The 23,401-nt window shown below is 39.1% G+C and overlaps 1 protein-coding gene across 4 annotated transcripts in view; it reads right to left on the bottom strand.

Annotated features, from left to right (window-relative positions):
• Nucleotides 1-860: 860 nt before the first annotated feature.
• The window catches only part of phldb2b (pleckstrin homology-like domain, family B, member 2b), a 132,126-nt gene continuing 109,585 nt past the window's right edge, over nt 861-23,401 (bottom strand). For all 4 annotated transcript variants that reach the window (XM_034165913.1, XM_034165919.1, XM_034165905.1 and 1 more), the window contains 6 exons: nt 19,005-19,155; nt 9,393-9,483; nt 8,014-8,160; nt 4,985-5,204; nt 3,785-3,870; nt 861-3,634 (listed from right to left, as the gene is read on the bottom strand). In XM_034165913.1, the coding sequence (XP_034021804.1) occupies nt 3,494-3,634; nt 3,785-3,870; nt 4,985-5,204; nt 8,014-8,160; nt 9,393-9,483; nt 19,005-19,155 (836 nt within the window). In that variant the 3' untranslated portion in view covers nt 861-3,493. The remainder of the gene's footprint in view (nt 3,635-3,784; nt 3,871-4,984; nt 5,205-8,013; nt 8,161-9,392; nt 9,484-19,004; nt 19,156-23,401) is intronic.

A 23,401-nucleotide genomic window follows, 5' to 3' on the forward strand; every position in this document is an offset into this window, starting at 1 on the left:
AAATCTCCAGTGCCTTGTGACTTTGGGTTCCACAGAAGTGATGACTCAGCACCATCTGTGTCAGGTAACTTCATGCAGAGCCCTATGTCGCACACTATGAGGTCTTCACTGTCATCCAGCAACAGATTTTCACATTTCAGATCTCCATGTGCCCAGTGGAATTCCGTGTGCATCTCCTGCACAGTCTCACACAGCTGCCTGAAAGGTTTGCAGCTTAAATCTACAGGTAAGAAACATTTTTGTCAGCTGTAAATCAAGAATGTTCCTCTCCTATAGAGTTCCATCACTATGAGGGGTATGTCATTGGTTTTTGATGACACACATGGTGCAGAAGTAAAAACCACCCTGAAGAAACAATCTGTTTCTGTTACTTTAAATAGAGTAGAGCTGCTGCTTGCCACGCCTCCTTCTCAAAGAGGTGTAGCACTGAAGCAATCAGTCTGACAGAACTTGTGGGTGTGCCACACTGAGTTCGGAGCAGCTCAGTGGGCGTGTCTTAAAGAGCAAACTGGAGTCCACATATGGACTTTTGCGACATACGTCATGGAGGTCCAAACCAAGCTGTTTCACACAGACATTGTTCTTGTAGGATGCTAGTTTCTACATGAACAGACCTAAAATTGTGGGACTCTGAGGATGTTTAGCATGTAACCTCGACCGCATTTAACTGTGAAACATAGATTAAAACAATTTGAACTCTTTAAAAATATTATAGCTCATATTGAAGAAAAGTGGAAATTTTCCATCAAATGTTAAATAATTTTAATGTATATTCGAATGTTTTCTCTCAGAAGTTGTTACTCCAAAATAATTTAAACATACTGTATTAAAATCTGTGTTCTGAAAACATGGCCACAACATAAGAATATCATTTTATTGCCATATGTAGATACAAAATTAAGGTACATACATGCATTGGTAATGGTATAAATACAGTCAGATCAACATAAAAATAAGTAAAGTCACAAAAACAATAACATATACATATATATAATTATAATAAAGTTCATTGAAGGGTTTCTGTGATGCCGGACAACACTGATATCATTTTGTTCTCGTGTACAATATCAGCATTTGGATAGAGATGAGTCAGATATATCACATATACATCATATAACACTGGTGCAATTAATGAGAACGCCAGAGCTCAGTATGGTGTATAATATATATTATACAGTAAAAGCAGCTTTAATGATCAATGTGGAAAAAAAAAACTAGCATTAAAAAAGTCGCAGTAAAAGCAACACTGAAAACAAATGGACCAAAGTCGCAGAATAATCCTCATTCATGATGACTGCGACTTATTTGTGTGTGAAATGTACCACGGAAATATATGCTTTTGTTGTTTTTAACTTAATCCCGTAAAAGGTGTTTTAAAAAATAATTTTGCACATTTTCCTCTGCACAGGCCATTTGGCATTGAATACATATAGATACATCTACATCTGGAAAAATAGTTGATAATATGCACATCAAAATTTTGTAAGAGAAATTAAAGGAACAAAGTCATGTTGAAAATTTACACACATTTGAGTAAGAATTCCACTAGAAACGAAGAAGTCACCTCACACTGATGACCACAATGGAAGCATCGTAATCCATTTCATCACTAATTATCACCACATCATGATTAATTTATTTTGAAATGTTAGCATCACGTCACAAAAATTTAACACTTCAACCAAGGGTGCTATTTGGAATATCAGTGTAAAAACAGCACCTTAAAGCTACTTTTTTTGTGTGATGTCACAGTAAATGAAGAATTTGAAAATATCGTGTACAAAATAGGCACTTATTTAAATGCATGCTTCATGCATGACATGCACACAGTTAAGACCTGAGGGTGTAACCATGAAATGACAAAGACGAATGAAAAAAAGTTTTTTGAAAAATGTTTTACCAAACAGCACACATTATTTATTCTACAAATACTTTAAATGGTCTCAAAACCAAAAATAGCCTCAAGATCATAAACATCATCATGGAAATGTGATTGCTGCTGGCATTTCTCACAAAAATATCATCAGCACATAGAACACAAGCTTATTTATGAGAAAAGGGTCCCATTGCCTACTAGAAAAACTGAGTCTTTGTTGTTTATTATTGTTTCATTTAAGTGTTTCAAAATTTGTAATTTGAGCATTTTAAACACCAAATCCTTTATAAAGCAACTAATTAATTTAGAACGTCCCACCAATTACTTTTTCAAGCAATTATTAAATTTTTTTAAGTATAAAAAACAAAAACTCATTTTTGCAACCACTGCATGTGTGAAATATCAAGCCTGTAATTCACTTGCCTAGTAATGCTGACGCATGAGCTACTTTGACTCAGCAGTGTTACTGTCACATAAAAAATGAAGAAAAAAGAGCTGCACAGTCATCATGTGATGTACAGCTTCACGGAAACATCATCCTAATAAAATCACGTGTGTATTGTAAAGTAAACGTGTTCAAAATGTAATTTGTCAAAGGCACAGTGGAAAACCACAGCACAATTCAGAAACACTGAACATCATTTCTTGTCCAGAAATGGACCAGAAATCTTCAAGATGTTTACAACAGCTCCATTTACGACTGGATACACTGCAAGGCTAATCAGATAAATTATTGACTTATCTGTTAATTATTTGATGATGACAAAATAAATAAAGCTCACATTTCTTTTAAGTACAACTCCTTACTCGGGGGAAGGAGGAGTAACAGGAAGACAGAGGACGGGAAGGAGAGGAGCAGTTGTAGGCAGTAGTTCTGGTATTTGTATATTTTCTTTTTGCAAATTGTTTCTTACTTCTGCTTTTGATACTCTGTGTGTTTCTTACCCTGTGCACTACTGTCCCATGCTGCTGGAAACTCAGTTTCTTGGAGGGAGTCTTCCCAAGGGATTAATAAAGTTCTATCTAACCTCTAATCCAAGTTCTTCAAATGACTCGTTTCCTAAAATCGTCTTCAGACTGATGACGGCTTTTTTAATTTCTAGTCTGTGGGATAAGAAAATCCTTGCATTGAGACAATATGCAAAGTAAAAAATCTCAAACTATTAACTTTAAAGTTTTATTAGAAGACATCGGAAAGAGAAAATTCAGGAGGGGGAACAAGGCAACGGGCAACACCTTTGCTTGCTATAAACTTGGGAGGAAAAAAAATAAATGTCATCACCACACATGGAGGATGTTCATCCAGATGTTGTCACACGAAGCCAGAATTTGTAGTTACAGAACAAAACTTGTGTAATATCTGTGACTGGTTTATTTACTTCAAAGTAACAATGCTGGGTGAACACCTGCATGTAGTGATTCCAAAACTTTTGCCAAAAAAAAAAATTGGATTAAAATGGCTAAAACGCTGGCAATGTTGACTTAATGTATTCACAATGTTGACATTATCTCAAGTAATTTTGTTCCTCAATCCATTAAAATAAAAGAGAGACAGTTTTACAATGCAAATTAAAAAAAAGTTGGCCTGTAAAGAAGACGAGGAATGGAGAGTGATCGCTACACCATGAACTGGGTGTAACCCTCTGCACCTGTGACGATCACATCCATCCAGATCCTCATGGCCTCGGGAGACGGCGCCACCATGTAGTAGACTCTATCGTGAGTCTTAACACTGAAGGTTAAGGATGGGTTCGGACTCTGAAGCACACGAACAACAGCACAAGAGATTAAGGACCAGGAGATACTTACTAGGACTGCTCCACAGCATCAGACAGCATAGATATTTGGACACTAAGTAACATTTTATGTTAAGAATAATGTTCATGAGTTGTTCATGTGCTCACCCACCTTATGTGCATTCTTCAAGTGGTCATAATACACTTCTTCAATGGCTTGGAAATAAATGACTCCTTTTAGTTTGGCTTCATGTTTGTCTACAAGAATGAAAAATAAAAAAAATCACAAACAGCTGATAGTTGATTTAAAGCAAACGTCTACATGTGAACATATTGATACGTGCTCCCATACAAGCACTGCAGTGCATGAATCATGTATCATGAATCAGCATGCTCGCAAAACTTTGCTTGCATGTATGCCAAGATGCACATGCTTAACTGCGACCCGTCATGGGTGGAATAAATAAATAATTAATGAGGAACATATTAAGTACAGTCTCTGAAATGTGAACATTTTTTTCCCGCAGACTCTCGTTAGGCCACACAGGGTGCATTTTAGCCCACATTCACTTGACTGTTGCAGAAAAAAAAATGAAAGAGTGTCTGATGTGGAGTGGGGTGAAAAAAAAAAATCACTGAGCGCAGTCTAGGCATGATGAACATATCTGATGACATTTGTGAAACTATACTCACACTGCACAGCCAGGAAAATGAGTTTTCTGCTATTTCTTTCAAGCATGGAGGCACGTAAAACTGCGTTTCAGAGATGCGTTTGTGATCCTTGGGCTAACATTAACTGCACAGCTAACGCTAGCCTACGTCAACTGTCTCATTACGTTAGTTAGCTTAGCAGGCAATTCTCAACTTATGAGAATGCTTCTATGCTGGAAGGACACTAGTGAGGGAATCCACTAAGACTTGAATTTGACAACAGGAAGCTTAATAACTGTTAATAACCAGTATTAATACAGACTGAAGCGTCGCAAAATATTTAAACAGAAATCAATTCAGAAATTCATTTGGGACTGCGCTCCCACCAAACACTGGACAAAAAACTAAAAACAAACAAAAACCAGATTTTAATATTTTTAAGAACTCATTTTTTTTTCTCTCTCTCTCTCTCTCTCTGTCTATCTCTCTCTTTCTAATAAGCCTTAACTAAACAACACCTCTATTTGACCTCTATTTTATTCTTCTTCTTTTTGGGGACCAAGCTCAGAAGGAGCGAAGACCCTTATCTTTTTTTTTTAACCATTGTATCGAAAATCATGTTAATTTCACTGATACTTGTATTGACTACTAAATTTTTGATATCGCAACGACCCCAGCGTGAACAGTGATCGACATGTCTGTCTTATTTGTCTGCATGTACCTGCATAGTAGGACAGCGTGCGTCGGTTGCGGTCAAACACAAACCAGCGTTTCTTCCAGGTTTTAATCTTCCCTCCCATCTTGACCAGGTAGCCTCGGCAGGTCTTTTCCGAGATGGACAAGTGGAAGCAGGTGTCGGCACTGTGACCCGCCGACTCGATGTGAGCTCGCAAGTCGAAATCGTCCTTTCGCACCGGCAGGTAGCGAGTCAGCGGCCGTGACTGGAGGAGCAGGAGACAGAATGCTTCACATAAATGACTTTTTTTTTTTTTTAAGCCTACTGATGCTGACAAAATAAATTATTACAATGATCAATAATTTGATCAGTAAAAGCGGTGGTTCTTAGAGAGCCTCTGTGAAACCTGATTCAATTCAGTTTAATCTAAAATCTACTCGTGGTAGATAAATTTTGTTCAAGTTATGATACACTGACAGAGCACATTTCTGTATCTCCCTTGTGGCCTCACAGCCAGAGAATAAAGTGAATTTCTGTTATTGTTCAAAATCTGTTTTTAAAATAAAATGATTTTCTATTATTGTTCAACATTTGATTTTAATTTAGATTTTACAGTTAAATATCAGCATCTTCTCCCTTTACATGTGACTGAACAAGTTCTAAAAGAAATCATCGTTTTTCAAGACATGCAACTGATGAAATACTAAGTGGGTTTCCAATACCCTCCAAATTACACAATTAGAAATAACAAATTTGAAATTATGTATTTAAAAAAAAAAACCACAAAACTCAAAAATCACTTTTTTTTTTTTTTTACATTCACATGAGGTAGTTTTTCAGGCAATTAAAACAAAAAACTATTTCACAAAACTGCAATGTAAACTCTTTTTCTGGTATTACAGGTCACATGACATACAGAAAGAATCACTTGGCATTTTAAAATAAATAGCACGGCACGTGTGGACAGAGAAAGAGATCGCTAAATCTTATAAGACATGATGTTACTGCAATCTTAAAACTAAACAAAGAAAGAAATGGTCATATTTAGACATCTCTATGACTACTAGAATGAGAGTTCTTGTGAAAGAACAAAACCCAGTAGTCGCATTCCATCACTCAATGGAAATGCTGTAATTTCGTCATAGGGTTTTGTTGACATTCTGAAAATATCGCCTAACTTTTGTGCACATTTATAATGGAAATTCATCTATTGATTTAGCCATTGGCTGTAATGAAACTTTCAAAACATTTCCACAGGATAAGAGGGATAAAAACCCAAATAAACTGTGTTTCCCATAATGCATTTTTACTTTATGTGTATGTCACATGAGAATGACAGTGATTTTCATTGTCAGGTGTCTTGACAATCAGAACTCGCTCAAATCGTATCTGGCTCTTAAGGGAGCAGCAGACATATGTTGCCTGCCATGTTAATGGATTAAACCTATTTTGACCCGACAGACTTCGACTGCTCGGACATATAAAGAAATGCCATATTCAGGATGCCAACTCTCACGCATCTGTTGTGACACTCACGCTTTCAGCATCAATCTCACGCTCTCATGCACAAGCTAGAAATGTCACTCCAAAAGAAAAATTACTTCCGTTAATTTTCTGTTAATGACTAGATTACACTAGACCACAGCGCACCGTTTCTTACTGAAAGGAGAGGAGTTTAAAGCGCACATCCGGAACAGCTGGTAACATCTGACTGCAGTATTCTCTGATCGTTGATTCGCTGAAAACCTTGCAGCTGATACCTCAACTGCGCGTGAAGAGTTCAGACAGAGTTCGAGCAAAGCTTCAAAGCTTGTTTCTGAGTCGGCCACTTTTTGGATGACAGAGGTAAGACAATAAAAAGCCTAACAAACTGAATAATCTATTGTCTAATAAAACTGGGTTGTCACTACAGACGAAGCCTAATCAGTGTGTTGACACTGGGTTACAGACTTCATTACATGCAAACTAGATAATTTAAAGGACATGTCATACTTTATTTAATGTCCTGGTTAGCAAGTATTCATGATTGCAAGTCTATCTGGGCACAGGTTAGGAGGATGGATGTGGAGAGGAGAAGAATCAAACAGTTTCCCTTCTGTTATTTTTATTTGTAAACGAGGACTTTTTTTTTTTATTAGGGTTACCAAAATTTTTGCCACTCCAGCAAAGGTCCCAGTGTTGGCAACCCTGCCATATTGGTCCGAATGTAAGATGTTTTTTTTTCTTCTAAATACATGTGACAATATATGGAGTTGTCGCATAACTGCGGCCAAAAACTTTTACATGTCAAACATCCACAACAGTAGGTGGCGCCAAACATCTATGAACCAATGTGCTCCTCATGACTATCACATGCCTATTTTAACATGCTCCTGTTGTCTGCCCATAATTTTATTTCAACAACAGACCCACATTATTCTATTTTTGGTGGTCGAACTGCATCAGGAGAAATTTTATCTTCATAAAAACACACTGTGCACATTTTACTCCCACCATTTGTTTAAACTCTGAAACCCTCCATTGTCACTTTCCTGCAGTTACCAGTCAGAAAAGTCACTGATCTTGTGTCATTACGCAAGTGGTGACCATACATAGGAAGTTCCACCAATGGCAACTGACTGACTGAAATGATGTGAGGAGCCATGGTAGTCAGTTAGCAGGGTTTTATTGCACCACGACTGCTTTTTTTTGCAAATGAACCTGCTTTCCTTCTCTCAGTGACATCTGATAAACAATAGTTTCACATAAAAGCACTAACAAAAAACCTAGTATTATAATGGGGGGGGGGGGGTAGTCTTATATTTGGGTCAGTGCGGTTTTTCAAAAAAAGTCCTCACTCCAACCACTTGTTTAGATTGTCGGTCGTCATCCCAGAAACAGGTTACCCAACAAACACTGATGGTCCAAGTCCAGGGACACAATTTCCAAATCAGCATAGATACTGGTGGAAGTAAATAGTGTAGACATAGTTTACGGTACACGCATTAATTCATCCATATGATGTTGAGGAAAATTCGAGACACGCTTCAGAAACACACCCGTTACTTTGCATGTTTTACATTCACCTCCGTCACCTGTGCTCGTTGTTTCTCTCGTAGCTTCACCTCGCGGTCGATCAGTTTCTGCCGCCTGCTCGTCTCCTCCTGTAGCCTTTTCTCCAGCTCCTCCCTCCTCCTCCTCTCCTCCTCCAATGCCTGCTTTCGTACCTCCATCTCCCGCTCCTGAAGAATAACTCAGTGTTTATAAGGAGCACATAAAACCAGAGAAACACAGCACTGGCACTGGAAAACAAAAAGTATCTGCTTGATTTATTTGATTCGCGTCTTCAGAGCAAGATGTCATAATTGTAGAACATATGAAACAGCGCCCCACGTCTCAGCCAACAAACAAACACTGCAGGGCTTCAAATTTGCATGTGGGGGCGCTGTCCTTTATGTGAACGATGACTGAGGAATGTCCAGTTAAGATGGGTCTCTTTCACACTTCTACTTTTTTTCAGTCAGAAATTGATGACAGATACCAGAACTTTTGGAGATGACCGAGGAATAACAGAAAGGGGGAAAAAAAAAAAAAATCAGACACAGCTTTTTCTTGTGTTACCCAGTGTTCATGTTCTAACCAAAAACAGTCATAACTTTCCTTCCAGTCATTTCTCACAGACACAAAATTCTGAAGAAAATGGATAAAAGCGACACGATGAGCAGAAAGTCCAGATTTTGATGTTTAAAAAAAAGGTAGCATCTATTCAGAAACGCAACTGAAGAATGGAGTTGTCCCAATTCTCTTTGAGTAGAAGATTTTCCCCACCACAAGAAAGGAACCGTACTCTTGAAAAGACCCATAAACACCTCGGCGGTGCCTCTTCGTCCAGTGTAGGTGCAGCGGCTAAAGTCATCCAAATGAATCAAAACTACACGACAAACCCAAATTTGACCATAAATATGTCAGCTGCCCCCCCACTTCCTGTTTCTGCAAGGGCATTGGATGAGTCTTTGGGTATCACTTGCGTGTGTTAAAAATCAGTTATATTAGTTAAACTAAAACTAGCCACCACAAACACTGGAAACTGTGGAGTTAAGAACTTAAACCATTTATTCAGGTTATTCCTCTGTGTTGATGAATGCGACTCCACATTTTTTCACAATTTCTATAATCCTGAACTTGGAGAAGGTGGAATAAAAAAAAAAACCTCGACTGTGACCTATTTTTACTGTGTCGATAAAGCGTAGTGTCGCGTACAATAGAAATGGTTTTTACCTTGTCATCTTTGTGTTTCCGATTTATGTGAAAACGTCTGTTATGATAAAAGATAACGCTTAACCAAAACATTATGTAGAGAAAAAAATTGAAAACGAAAAATGATCCTATAAATGGATCTGTTTGCACTGACAAATGTACTTTGCTCCAGTAATATTTTGATCACCATTAAAAAAAGCAAGCGTTCGATAGTGACCTTGTATTCGAGGAGACGGTTCTTCTCTGCCTGAGCTTCTCTCAGCAGACGCTCCATCTCTTCCAACTTGGCCATATTTGACGTACTGGCACTGCACAGAAAACACACAAATAAATGCATTAGAGTCAATTTATTTCATTTAAACAATGCTACATCACAAAAACGTTGCCTCAAGGCGCTTCACACAAGTAAGGTCTTACCTTACCAACCCCTAGAGCAAGAACACAGGTGACAGTGGTAAGAAAAAAACTCCCTCTGATGATTTGAGGAAGAAACCTCAAGCAGACCAGACTCAAAGGGGTGGCCATCTGCTTGGGCCATGCTACCAACACAATTGACAATACAAATAGAGTGAGAAAAAAAAAGTTTTGTTGTTGTTCCGTGCGAACAAAGGCCAAAGCAATTTTGCATGTGCATGTTTGAAGTCTTGCATATGTTGTGTTCTGTTCAAGCATGTTGTCTTCACAGTCTTGAGAATGTACACAACTCACCCGCAAAGTGTTATACCTGACTGATGAGTGGGGGCAGCAGAGGCCATGACGGCCCAAAGATGAACAAGGCAGGAACAACAATGACACAAAGAAAAAAAATACAATAAATCTGTTTAATATTCCAAATATGTACATGTTACAAAGAAAGCATGTGAAGAATGACGCTGGTGACACGTAGAAATTAAAACACAAGTCAGACAACACAATTTAACCACGTCACTTGATGAAATTAATTCATTTTGAGTTTTTTTTGTGTATTTTTGCCATATTTTGTCAGAATCAGAATTTTTGTATCAAATACTTATTTCATGCAATGAAATGCAAATTAATTATTTAAAAATCATACAATAGGATTTTCTGATTTTTTTTTTTTTTTAGATTCTGTCTCTCATAGTTGAAGTGAACCTATAATAAAAATGACAGACCTCTTCATTCTTTGTAGGTGGGAAAACTTGCAAAATCGACACTGGATCAAATACTTTGTCTCACTGTACATAACATGAAATGGATGAGAGAATGGGACTCCAGTTCATTGCTGGTCACTTCCCCAGTCAAAGCGATCCCCGTTTACAGCTGGGTTGACAGGGATAATGCAGATACTGCCTCTTGTGCAAGGACACAGACAGGAGGCATGACCAGGAATCAAACCAAAGTTTCCATAATCAACAGTCCAGCTCCTGTCTGACAGAGCTACCTGCTTTATACCTATCAAAGCTAACATGCAAAAGAAAAAGTGCAAATCATCATGTTACAAGATGCCACCATGACCCAAAATAGAAGGTTCTCTGGTCCTTTCCTGCATCCATCAGAATTATTTTAAAGCTGAATATTAAGTAGTTTTTACTGAATATGAGAGCAAAAGAGAGGGAGAGAGAGTGAGCGAGAGAGAGATTGAAATCAGATTTCAGCCACTCCAGGCTGTAATATAAATGTGGCAGAAGGTTAGTTCTCGGTCTCCTGGTCCAGATGGTCTCCACATGAGAGGAATTCTTACTTCACAGGAAAATATTTGCCTTTGTGGGTCTTTGTCATGCTAAATACCACATTTCTCTCTCTCTCTCCCCACTCTTATTCTTGTTCATCTCTCTCTCTCGCTCTTTGACAAACATGCAAACACTGATTCCTCTGACATTTAGTCTTAATCTCTGCACTCCAAACAAACAGGCGAGAGGAGCGGGTCTGAAAGTAAACTGGTTTCATTGCTCAGCTGTTCCTCACGCACACATGCACCTTTCAACATCTCGTTTCAGGACATACTGGGTTATTTTGTCAGCAATGTGTGAACCATCTGGTTAAAAATGGACTGCATTTATATAGCACTTTTCCATCTGCATCAGACACTCAAAGCGCTTTACAATAATGCTTCATATTCACCCTGAGGGTGCTGCCATACAAGGTGCTCACTACACACCGGAAGCAACTAGGGGATTAAGGACCTTGCCCAAGTGCCCTTAGTGATTTTCCGGTCAGGCTGGGAATTGAACCAAGGATCCTCTGGTCTCAAGCCCAACGCTTAACCACTAGACCATCACCTCCCCCAGACCCTGTTCTGAGAATGTCTGCTCTAAACTCAACCTCATTCTCGGCCTAAATAAAAACTCTCAAACAGCGACTGTGAGAGGGAAGGGTTGTGTGTAATTCCACGTATACAAAGAAAGACACACACACACACACACACATCTGTTTCTCTTATCCACTGCCAAACGGAATTTGATACCCAGTGCAGTTCTGTGAGGATGTCACATAAACATTCAGATGAATGGTCCACATTAGACTCGGTCTAAACAGATCAGGACGGAGGGAGCAACCGGATTGGAGGATTTGAAAAGGAACTGCAGCAAGAGGAAAATTTTCCCGCCTTCTTAATCAGTTCCATAAGATTCATGTGTGCATTAATTTAGACTTTTTTTCCCCACATTGTCACATTCCTCCACCTGCCCCCAGATACTTGGGTTGCCACAGTGGATTCAGTAGAGGCCCACATTACAAGATGAAAGGGTCAAAGGTCATCAAACATGATGATGAAGAGCAGCTTGGCTCTGTCAACAGGAACATTATTATGTGCAATATCCAGAGTCAGTGGAAACTCGCCCCCTTTGGGAGAGTGCAAAAAGTGTTTGAGAAAAACCTTAACACTTGTACGAATTTAATCCCCGCACTGCAATTCATCATGCCAGTGCGACCCTGCTTTGTCCCACTGGACGTCACACTTTGTGCGGCTGGACGCCGCCTTGCATAAAATAATTATTTTGTAGTGGATGATGCATTTACTCTCGGAATTTCCCTGATGAAATCATCTCTTATTGCTGCCGGAATCACAGAGTAATTATCTGCAGCTTTTCTCATGTGCTTCACGAGTTGGAGAACGCATTTGGAATCATGTCAAAGGTAATGATTTATAATATTTATATTGTAATGGCTTGGTGAAACAGTTGCATTTTCATTCCTTCTTGTGAGTTAGATAATGTATCTGTAAAATTATGTTTATTATGGATGTAACATCGCAACATAATCGTTCAGATGCCATGCGGCAATGAGACACATTGACTCGCAGTATTTTTGAATAGGTTGTGCAATGTTCATGCCTAGTCCACAAAATTAATGCGTGCCATCGATTTTGAACATTTAAAAAATTTCCTTGCGCACTTGCTCGCAGAGTTTACTCTCTGGCATGCCAGATTGCGTGCCAATGTAGGAATCAAATTCATGCAAGTGTCAAGGTACCTTAACAGTCATATATAAATTAGAATATCATGGAAAAAGTTCTATATTTTTGGGCCTGCGGTGTGGTGGCCATGATGCCCAACAGACAAAAACTGCTGAAAGTGCAACAGTTTAGTTACAAGTGTGGAAGCACTGGACGGACAGACAGGCAGAGAGACAGAATCTCTACAGACATGTACAGGGGCCACTGAGTAAAAAATATTCATGCAAAGACATAAATCCGGATTCTAGCAGAGAGCAACTGTGATGAGTTGACCTGAACTGAATACACGTTTATTAATTTAATGTAGAACATTAATACTACCATACTAACGATGCATAATACTAGTGCTAATACTACCACACTGATGTATAATACTAGTACTAATACTACCACACCAACGATGCATAATACTAGTGCTAATACTACCACACTAATGATGCATAATACTAGTACTAATATTACTACACCAACAGTGCATAATACTAGTGCTAATACTACCACACCAACGATGCATAATACTAGTACTAATATTACTACACCAACGATGCATAATACTAGTACTAGTACTACCACACTAACGATGCATACTAGTGCTAATACTATCACACTAACAATGCATAATACTAGTACTGATATTACTACACTAATGATGCATAATGCTAGTACTAATATTACTACACTAATGATGAATAATACTAGTGCTAATACTACCACACTAACGATGCATAATACTCGTGCTAATACTACCACACTAATGATGCAAAATACTAGTACAGTTGCTTCCATACTAATAATACAAAATACTACTACCACCAATACTACCACACCAACGATGCATAATACTAGTGCTAATACTACTACATTAATGATGCACAATACTAGTACTAATACTATCACACTAATAATGTATATTGCTTGTACTAATACTGCCACACTAACGATGCATAACACTAGTACAGCTGATTCCATACTAATAATGCATAATACTAGTATTGATTATATACTGTAAGTAATACAGTGTGTAAAGTTCACAGCAAAGTAACTGTCATTGTTTGACTTTAAATATTGCAGTACATCTTTTTATCCTGATCAACAGTCAATAATTTGGAACTACAGTGCTTGTATTTAGACTTTCATAAATCAATCCCATCCATCATCAAACCTTACGTCTGGTCCTTCTTGCATCCTCACCTCCGTCTATGAGAAGGTCGACTCATCGTCATCGTTAAACCAGGCAGTTCAAATCCAGCAGAATGTTACTGATTATTACTCCCAAAAAATATGCATCTTCAAGAAATGACGCACTTGACTATAATGAGAAGAAGCACCACATTCTCTGTGGAGGTTTTTAAGGATCCATGAAGTACAGAAGCTTTATTTTGTTCCGCTCTGATCCAGGTACCGCCACACATTTCTCCTCATCCAATCCAAGACTAAACTCCAGCTGAAGCCACGCTGAGAATCACAGACTGCTCAATCTGCAAACAATTTGGTCCTACCCTTCAGAGAAACAAGGAGAGAGAGAGAGAGAGAGACGCAACCACTGCCATTAAAAGGTAACCGACCACACATGGTTTTAGTCTGGACCCCAGAACATACCTCAGTTCAACCTGAGGGGCTGATTGTGAACACACACATATACACAACTCCATGTGTTTGTTTGGTAACCTGACCCCGCAGAGCACTCATCATCAGCGCCCCCACCTCCTGTCCGACAGAAAATGCTGCTCCATAGATCTTAGATCTTATTCTGCCGCCCCAAAAACCTTTGCTGTGCGGTTCCACGCATGCACATCTTACATCAACTCTGTTTCTACTCTCTCTACTGACACAACCCCCCACCCCACCCCCAACCAAAAATAAAACTGAATAAAATCGCCACTTGTACCTACTTTGAACACACCAGGACTTTTTCCTTAAGTCTGCCTTCCATCTAGAAATGATGTTGTTACATTTCTATGTGGGGTGAAGCAGAAATAAGCAGAATTGGCCCACAGGAGGTAAAGTGGAGGCATTAGTGGGTCACGGTCATCTCACGTTGTGGCTCAGTTCACCAAATTTCCTTCTGCTTGAGACTTTCTCTGAACATTTGCAAGCTTGTTTGTGACTTTTGGAGTTAGTGCTTTGTGTGAAAAAAGTCTCCGTAAGCTCTTTCGGGCATTATTTATTAGACACAGAGCACAATGGTCCTGCCACGTATCGCGGCAGGACCATTGTGCTCTGTGTCTCATTCACTCGGAAATATTTTCTCTGAAGCCAATAAATAAATAAATAAATAGAAAATGCAGCCAAAGTCCCATGATGGAGTGAATTGTAAAAGCTCTTGCAGTGATAAAGTCTGCTCTTAACAGAATCCATACTGTCGGACTTTACAATGCCATTCATTCCGTGTCCCCACAACGATACATGTACAGTACCAGATAAAGTCTGGACACACTTTCCCGTTCAGTTCAATGTGTATATAAAATCTACATCCTTTGCCGAGCAGTTGCGACTTTTCCCCACAGAGGGACGTTGTTCAATGGAACCCCGTCACTAACAGATAACTACACAAGCTGGTCAATGAGCTGTTGGCACTTGGTGACATTTGACCACTGCACCTTCACGACGCTGTTCTGGTGATTATCTTCTCGGAAAGCCAACACAAACTAAATTCTCTTGAGATCCCACTGCAGATAGGTGGTGCATGATGTTCATGTGGAACGACATATCTTTCGACTTTGGCACAAGTTTTACACCGGATGCCCTTCCTAACCCAACTCTATATTACTGTGCATTCAGAAAGTATTCACAGCATTTCAGTTTTTCCACATTTTGTTATTGTACAGCCTTATTCCAAAAATGAGTACAGTAAAACTCCCCGAAACTGTCATTGTATAAACTGGATATTCGCATTCACCACACAAAAGCAAAAGTCCCATTGTTTTTATGTGGCTTTCCATGTAATAAACACAGTACATACCGGATTTTATATAATGGATTTTTGCTCACATCGGACAAAACGTCCTGTCCCATCACAATTCATTTCCATCAAAAAACCCTCATATGTGCCAGAAAAAGCAGTCTGGGCGTGCACAGTCGCAAGAGAGGTACAAAATGAAGTTCAGCACTGGAAACTAGCCAGTTTGAGGAAAGTGGGTACCACATTTCCTTGACTAAAAGTCTTGGTGTTTACTTTTTCAAACCATGCTCAGACCCAGCACCTAAAGGAGACAGGCCTTTATTCAAAGCCGGTGATTATTAACAAAGTGCTGCTTGCTGCCACTGTTCTGTCAAGATGAGGTGCGCCGTCGAGATGAGGTGTGTGGCACCTCATCTCGACAGATAAGTATGTCGAGATGAGGTGCATCGTCGAGATGAGGGTCCTCGCATAACTGCATAGTGTGCACTGAAAAAAATTACTTGACGACATTCGCTTATTTTGATGGACAAGTAAATGTATAAATTGTTCACCTGAACATGGTAATGTAAAATGAAAAAAAAAATGAAATAAAATAAAAATAAAATAAAATGAAAATGCCATAGACATGCTAACGCATTTGCATCAGGATCCGGATCCGGATCACCACTAAAATTTAATCACTTGTTCCTCTTGTCATTTCCAACCACTCCACAAAATTTCAACAAAAATAAATTTAAGAAATATTACAATTTGAAAACAAATGCACCCGAATGTGATGACAGCTGCAACTGCTTAATGCTAACTTTTAACATTGAAAATGCCGTAGACATGCTAACGCATTAGCATCGGGATCCGGATTGTGATCCGGATCACCACTAAAATGTAATCACGTGTTCCTCTTGTCATTTCCAACCACTCCACAAAATTTCATCAAAATCCGTTCAAAACTTTTTGAGTTATCCTGCTGACAAACAGACAAACAAACGCGACCAAAAACATAACCTCCTTGGCGAAGGTAAAAAAAAAACTGACGGAAAAAACAAAAACAACAAAATGCGCATGCGCAGTTACACGTCGAGCAAGTTACATCATCTCCCCATGTGCAGTTGTGCGAGGCACCTCATCTCGACGGGTGACGTCTTCAAGTCCGGGGTAGAGCGGTGCGCGCATGCGCAGTAGCGCGACGCACCTAATCTCGACGTTCATCTCATCTCGACGGGACACCAGCCCTGTAATATGGTGTTAGGTTTCACACATATGCCTGGGTGTGGCGAACCAAAGACAGCCGCTTTAGATCAGAGCCCTCTGCTGTAACCTGGTCCAAAGGACGGAGACCGCAAGGGTTGTGATTGGTCACTTTTTGAGTTTCACTCCTTCCTCTCCTGTCATATTTTAAAAGTTTTTGCAGTGCGCACGCCAGTTACATTTTGATCATGGCTCAAATACATTTGGCAGAAGAGTCTGCAAATATGACCAACTTTATAACACTGAGTCTAAATCTACAAAGACGCTCAAATGACCTGCAATTCATGGAGGGAATTTGCATGGACCATAACGTTAGTTTGGAGGTTGATGATTGTATAACGAAGTGGAGTTTGTTGAGGGACAAATTAATCCAGAAAAAGCCACTGTTCCCACCAACGTGAAAGAGAACATTAAAAGGATTACATGCACGTCAACGTCATTGCATGGCCATAGAGTTATGGAGTTGCAGAAGCAGAAATCAGGCTTTACACCCCTGTCACACCTTGACGATTTAGCCAGCATATGCCGACTGTATTAAAACCACTAGGCACATTGAAGGTGTCAAGGTATGATAGGGCCCTAAGGTACCACTCCTCACCGGACTTAGGGCCCTGTCACACCTTGGCTATTTAGCCAGCATATGCTGACGTATGAAAAATGCCCCGAATACACTGGATACGTCAAATAAGTTAATGCAGCTGTTACACCATGACTGTTTAGCCAGCGTATGTTGACAGCCTCGTTTCCACCAAGCGGTCCTGATCGATATGTTCCGGGTCAGAACGGTTAAGTCTGGCTTGATTTGTGTTTCCACCGCCGGCAGAACCCCTTTGTTTGGAAAGTGGTGCACGAAGATACTGACAAGCACGTCATTGAGTATGCGTTTGCTGTCGCACACTCCCCTCTACACTGAGGCCAAACAGAGTAATGTAACATTTTATTGTATTTTATTTTTATCTTGGTGGATTATGGGATTTATTTTCATCGTGTGTAGAATGCTGAAGAATCAACTGATGTCTGTGGTAAACGCAGACTCTTTTCGTTCACCAAAACATCAAATCTAGGCTTACATCTCAGATGTACCTTTTGGCAAATTGTAGCTGAACTTTCAGGTCTTCTTTTTAAGAAAATCTTCCTCTGTGCCACTTCATCATGAATCTGTATAACCGGGGATACAAAATGCAAATCATGCTCTATGCACAATGTCTCCAATCACAGACAGAGAAGCCTAAAACGTCTTCTGGGCTGTCTGGATGTCTTGGTGGCTTTCCTCACTCTTCTTCTTTCACAGTCACTCAATTTTTGAGAACTGTCTACTCCACACAAGAGTGTCATACTCTTTGTATTCCTTCATAACTGATGTAAATAAAGTTCAAGACATATAGTGACTTGGAAATGTTCATGTATCCATCTCCTGACTTGTCTGAAGAAAACTAGCAAAAACAAACAAACAAACAAAAAACAGATTTACAGATATTACACCTAAGCGTTCCATTACTTATGCAACCCATCAGCTTGGCTTTTATATTTTTAGTTAATTTATATCAGGTTGTAGAGATTTACTTTAAGTTTGAGAATAAGGAAGATAATTTTAGAAATTTGTATTTTTTTCTGGGTTTTTTTTTATATTTGAAATAGCATAAACAAATTAAAATGTGTGAAATACCAAGTGTTCCAATACTTTTAGAGGGCGCTGTGTATGCCAGGTCTGTATGTGGCACTGTAACACTCACAAAAAAAACCTAAATAAATAAACTGAGAAGAAAATGCGCATACTCATATAGTTAGAGGCAGGGTGATGACATCATCATTTCACAAAAGTTGCGTATAGGTTGTAAACACGCAAAGGCGGCATTTTGAAACTTGCCCACACTGAGACCAGTTTGAAAAAGTACCATTTCTAGGCTCCGAAAATGCCAGTTCCGCGTGCTGATACGATACAACACTTTTGCGGACACACCTAAACTCGACTCTGTGTGGACTGGCTCTCAATCTGACTCTGTTCTCTATCAACATGGGCTCAAAACACATTTCATCCAATGTGCAATCCTCATGTTTCTCGGTCATTATTTTTAGTGTATGATGAACTATATTGTTTCTTGTAAAATATGTGTTTAAAAAAAATAAATCAATGCAACTTGTGCTTCAGCAGGACATACTGTATGGTTTTTGTCCTCTCTCTTCACAATCAACGCATTTTTTGATGGGTGTGACTATTAATATCTGCTAAAGTACACATTTCAAGCCACTAAACTACCTCCACTTACCTGGAAACATTGTCGGGCGAGCAAGCAGAGATGCTGGTTTCTATGGAGTCAGTACTATCCATGCTCATCGTGTCAAAGGCCTGGTTGTCACGGTACCCAAAGGCATCGAGGTAGACGTTTGTCTGTGAAGCTGCTCGTGAGCCAGGCTGACCTGGATACACACACACACAAATACACACACACAAATAAAGCAAGATGACTTCTGTGCGAATTACACAAGGAATAACTTCAGCGACTAAACTTTACCTTTTGTGTCCACATCTCCTTGGACAACAGTTTCTTGAGGTGGGCTGGACTTAAGATCACAATGCCCCGCCACTGTGAAACACACTTCTTACCCACCCAGTGAAAAATATCCACACCTTAACGGTGCTTTAGATTTAAAAAAAAAAAAAGTGGCACCAGCAAATAATCCAACAGTATGCGATGTGTAATTCAGAAAAACAGCAGCAACAAATGAATGCGCAGCCTCAGGAGAATGTTCTGGGTTGGTCACAGAAAGAGAGACATCTTGAGAGGCAGAGGAAGGAATAAAATACAGGGCAGATGTTTGAGAACAAGAACCTCAGGAAGGAGGACGGCATGCGCACTGATGTGCACACGCACATATCTGATACCATCTGCCTCATGTGGTGACCCACCCGTCTGATGATCCAACTCAAGAGACCCAATGGGCCGAGAGACCAGAAGCACAGACCAGCAAAGCTTTGAACAAACAGCAGACGGACCATCACTCAGATATTAGATAAGAGGACTGAACACACATCAGAATGCAGTTTAAATATCAACATCTGTCTGCGCAAGGCTTCTTCTTAACTGATTTATTAATCAAGAAGGTAAACTGGATGAATATTTCCTCAGAAGACCAGATTGTTTTTTTTTCATGTGTAAAATCTAATTGATGTCCACTGCTTCCTGCTTTGCACGGTTTTGGTCATTTGCTCTGAAGCAAAATGTTTGCTTACTGAAACACAACAAGCGTCGCGCTCGGCAGAGCTTGACGGCACTGCCCTCCTTCACCAACATTCCAACATTATCTCCACTGACAGATAAACAATTGAGATTGTGAGAAATCCTTTTTCCTAGGCTGCAGAAGAGCCCAGGCATTTATCCTCTAAAACACAGTGAGGAGACAGATAATTGAGTCTGTAACCCAACAGTTTGATAACTTAAAAGCAGTGTTGCCAAAGTAACTTTGAAAAGTTACTTTATACAGTTATATTTTACAGTTACTTTATACAGTTACTTCATTAGCAGCTGCGGACAACTTGTCAGCAGCTACTGAATGTAATTAATAAAGTAACTCATAATCTAACTTGGTTATTTTTAAGATTTAGTACGCAGAAAAGTAACTATTAGTTACTTTGTTGATTAGTTACTTTGCTGATTGCTCAATCTTATGTGTAACCAAGTTAGATTACTAGTTACCTTATTAGTTACAGTACTTATTAGTTGCAAGTTTTCGGCAGCTTCTAATAAAGTAATTGCATAAAGCTGCTAATGAAGTAACTGCATAAAGTAACTGTATAAAGCAACTAAAAAAATAACTTTTCAAAGTTACTTTGACAACACTGCTTAAAAGGAATAAATGCTATGATCTTGCAAATCACCAAAGTAAAAGGGTATACACTGAGGACAAACCCTTTTGCATTTGGTGAACCTTGATGCATCAAATCGATTAAAAAAACAAAAAAAAAAACACCTTTGTTTTGCCGCCTGCTGCATGGTTACTGGATGCTGTGCAAAGTGGAGGCAGAGTCTCTGACTTCTTCCCAGTGGATTTTGGAGTTTGTCAGGAATGTGTTCTGGTTCTGACACAGTTTGATGCTTGCGTGGACTGGGTGTTGGGTAGGACTATGGAGACCAGCAATTTAGGTACTATTGCCAGTGAGGAAAGGTTTACTGATGTTGGTCGTCTGATCTCTGCAGAATCAGTGGATCCCCTGATTGCAGCTCATTTAGTGCCATTACGGTGTTTTTTTTTTTACATGTCGCCATTTTGTGTTTTTGTTGAAGAATCCAGTTCCATAAGCGAGGAGGGTTCGAACACCAGCTTCAACATCTGTATCAACGTTCAGCACCACAGCGTGTCATCACAGGTAAGAATAACGTGTCTCACATCACCTTAACTTTCCCAAATACGATTATACAGGGTGACCCCCCCCTCACCAAAAAACAAAAATCCAGAACCCATAAATATTGTCATAAATCCCACAACCTTCCCAAGTTTCAGTTATCTTGATCGCTTTGCATAAAAGTCATGTTCTTTCAAAATGATGCTCCAAATGATCTGATTTGTTAGAGGATAATTTTGAAAGAACAATTTTTATGCATAGTGACCAAGATAACTGAAACTCTGGGGAATGATCATACAGAGACTGAAGGTTTTTTTTTTAACTTTCTTTCCCATTTCTGCCTTCATTATTGTCCAGGCAAGAGATAAAGGGAGCCTGTTCCAGCAGGAGAATCTGTCCATCTTGAGTGACGTTGAGGCTGAAGCTGAACTGGGTTCAGTGTGATCGACACATCCGGCTGATCCTTGAGGAAGCAACGGTGGTGGATGCTGCATTTAATCAGGCATATCTTGGCATGCTGGGTGACCTTGTGCACGCGATGCATGACCGGGGCATGAGACCTGTGCCCCCAACCCAGACTACAGACACATGAAACTTTTGTATAGTTTGTGTTGCTTTTTTTATGTGTGTGTATTTGCTCTTTTTTGTTGCAGTAAACAATTTGACTCATGTGACTGTATCATAATTTGTCATTTCATTCTGAGTCAACAGTAAAAAACATTTTGGTTCATTTCTAAGAATTTTTAATTTGGGTTTTTGCCGCTCCAGAAGACACTGCACACTACACCTGGCTGAATCTTTACACAGATGCTGGAATAATCATGTCTAAACTGAGATTTTACCAAATGGTATTTAACATAAACAAAAAGGTTTAGTCACTTCAGTGAAGGCACATTACATCAAGGAATTTTGAACAACCAGTTTTACTGTCTGTTACATTTACATTTATGACCCCATTAAATGTAAAGCTTATTTTACTACTGGATTATGCTTAAACAGCTTTTCAAACTGTTAGCCTTTAAATCAGTAAACCTTGGTAACTTTTACAAATCAAAATGATGTTACACAAAAGTGGAGACATTTTAGCAAAAAGTACAAAAATTTATTAAAAATTCACAGTGAAACATAACTGGTGTATAACATGATGATGACAAAGGTGTCTGTCCCATTCCGTGGCATGAACCTCCGCAGCGGTGACTCTGAGAAAACCATCTGAAACACACACAGCATACATATTTTAATTAGTGCTGTCAGGTTATTAAAAAATAATGTAAGTGATTACAGGGTTTGTGATTAATCTAAATGAATCATTTAATTGCAGTTATATTAAAAAAAAAAAATCATGTGTGTTTGGGGCATTTAATAATCAGGTAAAAAAGGGTCAGGGTTATTTTTGTTACATATCAAGGAGGTATTAAGCTGTAAATTGGTCTTAAATTGGGAGAACTGTCTAAGTGTAATTTGGATGGGTTAAATGCAGGCAAATGTCATTGTATTTATGTGTACAATGACAATAAAAGGATATAAAGAATGTCTAAAAAAAAGAATTGTGGGAGTTTGGAGGCTGATTCTTTCTGCACAATATGACTCCTAATAATCTTATTAGATTTCGTATTTTAAATTTGTCCATTGAACATTAAAATCTGGATGAAAAGTTCCGAGTTCAGTGACGACGTTAATTAACGGCCATTAAAACCGAATCAACATTTTGTGCGTGAACGTCAGTAAATGCACAAACTCCCACATTTGAGATTTAACAATAAGTTATCAAAGCAAGTTACTTTGGTAAAAAAAAAAAGAAAAAAAGTATTGACATTAACACGTTTATTGCTCAGAAACGCGTCTTTATTTACAGACCAAGTCACTGACGTCAAAACAAAATGGAGCAAAGTGTGACTGAAGGCCTGATAGGTATTGTAATTAATCTAAATTAAGGCTTTATTTTTGACAGCCACAATTTTAATAGTTAATAGCGAGAGCGTGCAGTTATTATTTACGAGCTTAGGAAGCTAACGATTAGCTTACCGTCATGCTTTGCCTCTTCATCTCTAGCAGCTTGTATCTTCTCGTCTTCATCTACATATGAATTCCCAAAGTCTTCTGTACCTCCCAAGCGTGTTTTTCTCGCCGGCAGCAACTTTCTCTTAAAAACTCACAGCAGTAAACACACCGAGTTCGCCATTGTTTATGTTTGTGTCGCGTATAAAACGACGTCACTGCAGTTTGCTCTGGTGACCCCGCCCACGTTGAAGAGGTACTATTTGCAGTAGAAAAGCTCGCGCTTGGAACCAAACCGAGTAGAGCAGAGTAGTGCTGGAGCTT

This window comes from Thalassophryne amazonica, chromosome 1 (assembly GCF_902500255.1).
Source record: "Thalassophryne amazonica chromosome 1, fThaAma1.1, whole genome shotgun sequence".
In the NCBI taxonomy this organism is placed as follows: domain Eukaryota; kingdom Metazoa; phylum Chordata; class Actinopteri; order Batrachoidiformes; family Batrachoididae; genus Thalassophryne; species Thalassophryne amazonica.